At 37.3% G+C, this 9,805-nt stretch overlaps 1 protein-coding gene across 1 annotated transcript; it reads right to left on the reverse strand.

The window, feature by feature from the left end:
• Positions 1–5,888: 5,888 nt before the first annotated feature.
• Positions 5,889–8,146, reverse strand: LOC149812825 (peroxidase P7-like). Its single transcript, XM_089992000.1, has 4 exons — positions 7,937–8,146; positions 7,343–7,534; positions 7,079–7,244; positions 5,889–6,479 (listed from the first exon to the last, which is right to left on the reverse strand). The coding sequence occupies exons 1-4, from the start codon at positions 8,144–8,146 to the stop codon at positions 6,088–6,090; spliced, it is 960 nt and encodes a 319-aa protein (XP_089848126.1). The 3' UTR covers positions 5,889–6,087.
• Between the last annotated feature and the right edge of the window lie 1,659 nt (positions 8,147–9,805).

Genomic DNA, 9,805 nt, shown 5'->3' on the forward strand with positions numbered 1-9,805 from the left:
CCCATTAGTTGGATATGGTATGGGCCACATCCGATCCGTTCACATCCCCTAGTGAGCATCAGTATGCTACGTAGCTCTAAGGCAGCTAATAGGTCGGGCTTGTCTTCACTACTCGATCCCATCCAAAGCCCGATATAAACTTATGGGCATAAAAAAGGCTATGATTTTTGTTGGATGCTCTACTTGACTTTGTTGACCTCGATGTTTTCTTATGTATACGTGGAAAAAATATTTCTAAATACTCTCTAAATTATGCCGGTCAGGATTGGATTTCATTTTCTCAACCAAACATGACTCAAGCACGAACCCGAGTTATTTGGATTGGTTTGGGTTCACCCTGACGGTCAAATACCAACCCATTGATCGGTAGCCCCACTTGTTCCCTATGCAACTTTGAATCCCGGTAGAGATAGCTCAAATTTGAAGTATGCATTGTGCTTCTATGGATTGGACCGGGCTTGACTTAATTGCTCTCTCTCTCTCTCTCTCTCTCTCTCTCTCTATATATATATATATATATATATATATATATATATATATATCGAAAAGATTATGATTGCTCACCGTCTATCTTGGGGACAGGGTGTGGGACCCAAGACATGATGGAGAGTGATCAAGTGATTAATACACAAATTTTTGTATAGTCATATTTCCTGACATCTCTTTCTTATCGACAGAGAAAGATGGGGTTAGTCAAACCCCTACTAGCAGGGGGGTGTCAACGGGTCAGGTTTGGTTAGGATCCAAGTGAAACCAGATCTGGTACTGATTTTGGGTATGTAATGGGGTTCAGACTCGAGTCTTATCGAATTCACTATAAGAGAAACCATACTCGAACCCAATATAAATCAGACCCAGGCCATACCCGGTAAAATAATATTTCGTATCATTTTTACATTGAAAATTTGTGGGTCTTAATTGGAACTCAGGTCAAGCCCAGGTCTAGCATAAAATTTCACAAACTTTACCCGGATCTATGTATTAATTGGATATTTGGGTCTGAACACGGATCTTAATTCGGTCTTCTTATTGATCACCATACCCAGACCCTACAGGGTTTGGTATGCGTAAGTGACTGGTTTTTTTTATTAGTGCAATGAATACCTTTTGCAAATCCATCATCAAGGAGTTGTTATAATTGTGGTTCTTTTTTTTATGGAGCTTGGATGTCCAAAAATACAAATAGTGTGTTAAGATGGAACTCGAATGTGTAGAAGCTCAACACATGGCTGAGAAACATAGTTGGAAATTAGAGAAAACGTGATTAGCCATGCATGAGAAGCACATTACAGGTGAATGTATATGATTTTATAGTTGAACTTATATGATTTTTTTGTTAATAATATAAATTTATTAGAACATAATTTTTATTTGCTAATTATTAATAATGTTATTATAGGTAAATAAACTTGTGTGAAGGCATAGAAAGATTAATTTTGGAAGCTCCAAGTCCCTAGAGCCTCTAATTGTATAAGTCCTTATGAAGAGCACTTAGTATCACTACAAGAAAATATGTCATTAACAACCATAAAGATGTAATGAATCCATCCCAACGATATGCAATATCGTAGTAAAAATATTTATAGCCAATGACAAACTATTGTTACCCTTATCCAGTTGGTAATATGAATAGAAAGGCGTGAAAGATGATCGAGACTAAATTTTACCAACGATATTATCATCGCAATTAATCTACGATGATAATTATTCGTCGCCCATAAAGGAAGCTAAAACCAACAATAATTATCATTGTTAATATCATTTTGATGACGTTATCTATTGTCGTCAATATGATATTTGTTTGTATCTTAATAATATTTAAAACTGACGATAATTTTTGTTGTTAATATCATAGTGTCAATGATCTTTGTTATCATAAAAATAATCTAAAATCGATGATATTTATTGTCATCAATATGATGTTTATTTGTGTTTTAATAATATCTAAAACTGACAATAATTATCATCATTAATATTATATTGCTAACAAATTTTATCATCATAATAATAATATAAAACCATATTTTACAACTGACAAAAAAGTTTTCTTTATGTTAGAGAGATGGATAAGATTTAAGAGTTCAAACTGATTTTTATGAGATAGTAAAGAAACATTACCTATGTTGAAGATAGGAGGATTTGCACCATTACCTGTCACAACTCTATTTTGTCTTTGATACTTTATCTTGCTTCTCATAGGACGGCATATGATGCATAGCTCCCATGTTTAAATACCATGAACTATCATGCATGTTGTTAAGAGGGGAGGGTGGTGTATGTTCTCCCTCGATGATTCACTGAATCACATGTCTGGATTCTGGGGTCCGAATGAGCGCCACATATGTAAGCACATGGGGCACGTATTCCCATGTATGTTGACATCACTTAGCATTGGAGTCTGGTGTGGTTGCAAAGACTTAAGTACCCTTTCTTGATATTGTTGCCATAAATGATGGTTTGAGAAAATGACAAAAATGACCTTCATTCAAAAAAAGTGAAACAAACAGTTCAAAAAAAGATAAACATGTCCTCCATCCAGAAAGTCGAGGATGATGTTGACTCTTCAAAGTCTACACAGTGAAACGAACCTTAGCCGACGATCTGATGGTGATCCGGCGAAACGATGGTGAGTCGGCAATCCGTTGGTGATCTGGCGAAACGAACCTGAGCCATCAAAAATGTTTGTTTAAACTTTTCATCTTCATCTTCTTCTTCTTCCTTCTCTGTAAAACACTGTAAAACCCTTTCTCTCTCTAGATAAAAAATCAAGGGAGACAAAGAGCCGACAATTTGAGGGTGATCGTCATCCTCTTTCTACTAGCAGTGGCCGGAATGCTGCGCTCATCCAGCGGGCAACTGACTGCAGCGATTCCTCCTCCACCTTCGAGGGACACCTATAACAAAATCTTCCTCTAGTACACCTACAACGGAGTATGTTGCTCTCATCCAGCGGGCAACCGACTGTGTCAGCTCCTCGTCAGCCTTCGAGGGACACCTACAACAAAATCTTTCTCTAGTACACCTACAACGGAGTATGCTGCTCTCGTCCAGCGAACAACTGACTGCGATGGCTCCTCCTCCGCCTTCGAGGGACACCTGCGACGAAATCTTCCTCCAATACACTTACAACGGAGTACAGCCTCCGACTTCCTCATCATGAACCTCAAGACTGCCATCGGTATGGCTAGCGACTACAGCCTGATCATGATGAAGATCGTGCTCAAGGGGCGGTGTTCGGCATCGTGATTTATGAAAATTACGTCGCAAAAAAAAAATGGCAAATCGCAAAATCGAGTAGCAATTTATGAAAATCACGTAATAAAAAATGGCAAATCGATATGTGATTTTTGTGAATCGCTATATCGAGTAGCGATTTACGAAAATCACATAGCAAAAAAAAATGACAAATCACTATGTGATTTTGGTAAATTGCCATATCGAGTAGCGATTTACGAAAATTACGTAGCGGAAAAAATGGCAAATCTCAAAATCAAGTAGCGATTTATGAAAATCACATAGCAAAAAAATAAATAAATGGCAAATCGCTATGTGATTTTCGTAAATCGCTATATTGAGTAGCGATTTACGAAAATCACATAGCAAAAAAAATGGCAAATCACTATGTGATTTTCGTAAATCGCTATATCAAGTAGCGATTTACAAAAACCGCAAACCGAAAAAAATAGAAAAATCATGGAAATGGGTGTTACGAAAACCTCGAGCAAGAAACAACCGAAGGAAACATCAGCACCACGATTAAACAAAACACTTTATTGCTCTTTTTGTATAGTTACAAGAGGGAAAGCAAAGAAAAAATTTATACAAGGCCTCCAAAAATTTGGTCCGGGGGGCGCTGCCCCCTGAGCCCTCCGCCCGCTGACCGCGTAGCGGAACCTGCTCCATGGGGAGCCCTCAGACCCCCCTCTTGTAAGGGCAAAAACTCTGAATCAGGTTCCACAACTCATCAACTTGAATAATGCTACCTACGCCGGGGGGGCAGACCCCCCTCCTTTAAGGGCAAAAACTCTGAGTCAGGCTCCACAACTTATCAAGTTGAACGATGTTACAGTCAGTATGCAGGTCAGTCGGTGCTTGATTGAGCAATGTAGGATCGTCTGCTGGATGTGCACAGAAGCACAAAGAGAAGGGAGAGAGTGTGAGAGGGTTGATGTTCATGGCGTTCTCAAGGGGGATTCTTTTCTCGGATAATCCTGCAGTGCAGGGACTGGGTCTTAACTAACCATCTTCAGGGTACTTAAGTCTTTACAACCACTCTTTTTATAGAATAGGCATTTTTTTTTGCACCAATGGAGGAAAGGGTACTTAAGTCTTTGCAATCACCTCAAACTCCAATGCTAAGTGATGCTGACAAACATGGGGATACGAGCTGCACATGCTTACATACGTGGTGCTCTTTGGGGACCCCCGAACATGAGATGTAGCTACCGGCCCTGTTTGGGGGGGGGGGGGGGCATATAACTTGCTTCGTGTTAAGAGCCATGGCTACACAAGCTTTCAGAATATCATAGTAGGTGTGTGCCATGTGATTCTTTCGACCACAAAATTAACATATTACCTGGTTGTGCCTTTGACCCCATCCTGATTGACCTTGATTTTCTTTTGTTCTAGAATTTTGAAAATTTTAAAAATTTTGATAGAAGTTATTTGAACGACCAGCCCCTCTTTCATGCACTTCACAACCACCATGTTCGCAACCATGACCGCTTTGAAAAAAGAAAGCGGTCGTAGAAATTTCAATTTACTAAAGATTAAGATTCATCATCAGGGATTCAGGAGTCACTTTTCTTGATTTAACAGGAGGTCAAAAATCTCACTAAAACTTGGAAGCTTATTTAGGGCAGAGGTGGTGGCAGTAATAATGAAGTTTTTGTATTAAGTCATTCAAAGTATATTGAACCAAATCTCTATCTAGCACTAACTCTTCAACAACACAGTCAGCTAAAAACTTGACATGATTAAGTATTCTAACATACTCTTGTCCTCCTTGATGTTTTGGAGGCCATGTTTAATTTAAAGGATTCTAATACTTGAATGTGATTCATAGGATTTTTCTAACGCAATTCATGTGTCCCGAGCATTAGGAATATAAATAATTTGCCCTAGGATAGTACCAGTAATAATGGTTTTTATCCAACTTAATGCAAGTTGGTCTGCCTATTTCCAAGTCATAAATTCATGATTAATTTTAAGTGCTTCACCTTCTATAACATATTGACAAGGTGCAGGGAATGATCCATCAACGTTCTTGATGAGGTCCTGACTGAAAATTCTATTTGGGACCACCACCTTAAATAGTTATCTCGGTCCAGCTTGATGGATATAAGGAAAGAGAACAGATTTCATTGGATTGCAGGATTGGACACCAACGATGATGAACTTGACTTCATCTTTTCTAACGAACAAAAATCGCTGACGGATCACATGAACTCAATAAAAAAGAGATGACTTTGATACCATATAAAATTTAAAACCGCACATGCACACAAGAACAGTTGATTTATAACGTTAGGTCTAATCTGAACTACGTTCACTTTGTACATCTCTCTCCTTTATTTATAAGCCAAGAAGTACACGTTTTTTGGGGGTTCTCTTCAGGTAGGAGAGTTCCATATAAGGTTACATAAGAATCCAAAAGTAGGAGCAGTTGCAGTTGGAGTCTTCTTCTTAGAAGAGTCATGAACAAAATGATTATCTAGAAACTTTTTCTTGAAAGTCTTGAATAAGGTTGGGAGTTTATCTCAACGTGTGAGCCAGCTTGACAGATCCATGTGATCTGAACCTTGATCATCTGGATCTTTCTTCACATCGATATGGAATTTGTAGGATATGAAAAAAAACAAGGAAAACTCAGAGATGGGCAAAACGCAGAACAGAAAATAAATTCATTGAAAAGAGAATGACCTAAACAAACATAAGCTACAATTAATCCATGAAAAGGGAACAACAAAAGGGTCAAGCAAACCAAAGCCACTCATACACTCATTACAAGTTACAATCACTAAAAAAGATCCAAATGCTTGCTGGTGTTAAGCTTTTATGCTGAAGACAGAAGCCATCGAATCCTTCTCAGTTCACCCTCCTGCAGTTGTTCCTGATTTCACCATTGTAGCCAGTCAGAGGCTTGATGTCTCCCATCCTGATCATGGCAGTGACAAAGTCTGCATTGAAGGCATCAGGGTTTTCACTATAAGTCCTAACTTGGTAATCAGTGGAGCCACCATTGACCAGTTCTTGATCGGAGTGAAGAAGGCCCCTCTTGGCAAGGAGGTTCTTGTAGTAGCTATTGTCAAAGAAGGTTGGAGTGTCGATATCAAGAGGTGCCAAATTGTTGTCTCCTGTGCCTGTAGTGCTGGGGCAGTTTGCTCGTCTCGTGCTAGCAAAGAAATCATCTATGTTGGTTTCGTTATAGATGTGGTTTCTGAAGGTTGTGCACCTTCCCTGCCCAATGGTATGAGCTCCTGCTTCCACAAACGCGTTAGAGAGAAAGAGAGACAGAGTCGAGAAGCACAAAAATATATACATGTAGGTATAAAACTGCAGTAAACATAAAATACGAAAAAGAAAAATTTTCAAAACACCACCTAAAATTTTGGTGGTAAAAAAAATGCATCAAAGTTTTTAATATTGTTGAAAACGTACCTAAATTTGTGTTCCATCTATTTAAGTTGGGTTATCAAGTTAAGTTAATTGATAAGATAAAATTACATATTTAACCCCATAACAATTATTTCTTTTGGAAAATTTTGTCAAAATCACAATAAAAGTTCTGACCATAATGAAGAACACATCTAAGTTATTGATAATTGCAACATAAACTTAACGACAAATTTGATGGAAGTAAACCCTGAGTATTTTTTTTTATTCACCATGAAAAAACTTAGTTGTATTTTTAACGATATGGAAAATTTAGGTGCATTTTCATTATTGCCCAAAGTTTAGGTGCATTTTTAAAAATTGCCTACAATTTTTTTGTGGAAATCATTTTTAAAGCATTCATACTATGTTAAAATCAAGTTATTTTCAAAATATCGGCAATATCTATTGCCATGCTTGGTACCTGATAATGCAACCATATCTTGGACAGAAAGTCCCTGGGCTCCAAAGCTAGAGATGAGTCGGCTAAGGTTGCTAGTGGAAGCTGGGATGCTGGTGTTGGCTAAAGCTTGGCTTGCTGTCCTGGCATCCCTTCTTCCAAGTTTCACATCCCAACTAGGTCCCCCCAACTTTTTCAAAGGCACATAAATTCAACATGAACACTATGCAAATACTAATGAAATACAAAGACCAGGCAATAATATTTTGTAATTCCTACAGCACTCACCTCAACAACAGAGTCCCTCGCTGCTAGTGCTATGATATCTGCACAAGAGACAATACCAGGACAAACCTGCTCCACTGCAGCCTTGATGGCGTCAATTACCTCGAATCCTCTGAGAGAGTTCATATTTGGTCCTGCTTTCTTTTCTCCAATGAAGGTTGGTGTGTCATCTAGCAGAACAGAGCCATCACATCCCTGTTGTAGAAGACCAGGTCGAATCAATAAATGTACTTGGTAATACCAATGGCGATATATATGGTTGATGTGATGCAAGTAGAAAGAATTAGGAAAAGAAGATTAAAGACTTAGAAAGGGAACTCTAGATAGAAGATAATGGAAAAGCATGGCTCAAAGACGACCCTATGCAGTTGGGATAAGGCTTGATATATATATATATATATATATATATATATATATATATATATATATATATATATATATATATATATATATATATATATATATATATATATATATATATATAGCGAGAGAGAGAGAGAGAGATTGTAGTATGTAGTAGTATATCCCATATAGAGCATATATAGAGCTAGCATTAACCCTTTAATGGTAAAGATGCATGGTTAGTGAGAGATATACATTAACAAAGCAATCATGGAAGAACATGCGAACAAGGGACGCGCCCATCCTCTTCTCATTGTGCACAGCTATCTCAACTTGAGAATGAACGGCCTCGAAGATGCCCCGGCAAGACTCATAGTAGAAATCAGGGGTGAGTTGAGCAAAGGAGCTCCCAAGGAGAAGGGCTGCAATGGAAAGGGTCAGAGCAAGTGCAGAGGAGCAAGCCATTGGTAGTACCAAAGTGAAGAACTGCTTTTGCTTACTAAGGCACAAGATGTGTTGCTGAAATGCTGGAGGGCAGTTCCCTATTTATAAGTGCTAGGCTTCAGGTTTTGTGGGTCATGTTGATCTGATGCAACTGGGTCTCACTACCCTCTTACAGCAAAGGCAGGTGAAGTTCCTTGGCATCCATAGAACAGGAAACAAAACTCAATTTGTTATTTAATCAATAAGGTTTTCTTTTTGTTCCTCTCCAATGACTTGTGCCTTCATCTTCTATTTGTTTACTTGTTTATTTTATTTAATGTGGGAATTGAGGCACCAATTGCTGAAAGAAGTATCCAAATTGAAAACCAACTTGGCAGCATTGATTCGGTTAATACTGTACTTGACACTTTTCTATTGTGCCAAAGTGTACGAAACAATTTTGAATTGGAACCTATTGATGATGGAACATAGAAGACAACCCTAAACATCAACCAATTGTGAAGTGGGTGGCCTAGATAACTAGACTGTACTTTTTACTAGGTTGACTCTGAAGATGAAAATAAGATCTTGTTGGTTGGTTGATCTTCTCTTGATGACAGCAATCTACGTTTTTACCAATACATGATAGATGCAAGTTGACCAACAAAGACATGTGTGCCAAAGATGTAAATTAATGAAGAAATTCCTTAAGGCCTTCCAAAAATCATAGTTGCAGGTGTTTTTGGATTGATATGATTGGATAAATGTGTGTCATAGATGTAGCAAAAATATTTTGGATTAAATTGATTTAACGGAAAATTTGAAAATTTTATTATTCATTTAGTGTGATAACAGCTGTTGATTTTCTCTCTCTCATCAAAAACACATCAAGGCATGAAAAACACCTAATCTATTACGCATCTTTCTAAACTGTGATAAACATGCCTACCGATTTAAATTATATAACAGATACTTGCCAGTACTATTGTTATTTAATGGTACTAATGAGTGACCTAAACAAGATCTGTCCTAATCCTAATGAAACACGCACACTGTGTATACTGCAATCAATTGGACATACAACTGACTCAGCGAAATCCATTTTTTAAGGTTTTTTGTTAAATCTAACCTCATAGAGATGTGATCTACATGCTCTATTTAGTAGTAGGAATCAGCTTTTAGACAATACAAAAATCACTATTCATAAATGGACTAAATTTTTTCAACTCAGAAAAACTTTGTTTTCTCATAGAAAAAACATGAATCATGGGTTGATTCTTACTAAATCAACCATGTTGAGCACATCTGCCAAGTTAGGTTGAGTCAAAATGACTTGCATCGTGAGATTTCAACTATATTCTAGGTATAATTCATTGTAGCATATATATATATATATATATATATATATATATATATATATATATATATATATATATATATATATATATATATATATAGAGAGAGAGAGAGAGAGAGAGAGAGAGAGAGAGAGTACTGAGTAACTCCTAAATAGTCTTATATCCTAAACCCTCTTAAATGGCTTCAGAGGACAAAATTTCGGGTGCTTGCATAACCTGAAATCATGGACATGTTCTTTATAGCTTACTTGATAGATAAAATGTATCAGATTAGGCATTTTTCATGTTTAGATGCGTATTTACAGTAATAAAAAAATGATGACTCATATTACACCAAAACTTG

The sequence above is a fragment of the Nuphar pumila genome, chromosome 16 (genome assembly GCF_984573655.1).
Source record: "Nuphar pumila chromosome 16, dmNupPumi1.hap1.1, whole genome shotgun sequence".
NCBI classification, from domain to species: domain Eukaryota; kingdom Viridiplantae; phylum Streptophyta; class Magnoliopsida; order Nymphaeales; family Nymphaeaceae; genus Nuphar; species Nuphar pumila.

Coding starts and splice junctions, on each gene's coding strand:
- LOC149812825 (XM_089992000.1), bottom strand. CDS start 8,146: ATGGCTTGCTCCTCTGCACTTGCTCTGACCCTTTCCATTGCAGCCCTT. Junction 7,535..7,936: donor TCCATGATTGCTTTGTTAAT/GTATATCTCTCA, acceptor CTTCTACAACAG/GGATGTGATGGCTCTGTTCT. Junction 6,480..7,078: donor AGATATGGTTGCATTATCAG/GTACCAAGCATG, acceptor TTGTGGAAGCAG/GAGCTCATACCATTGGGCAG.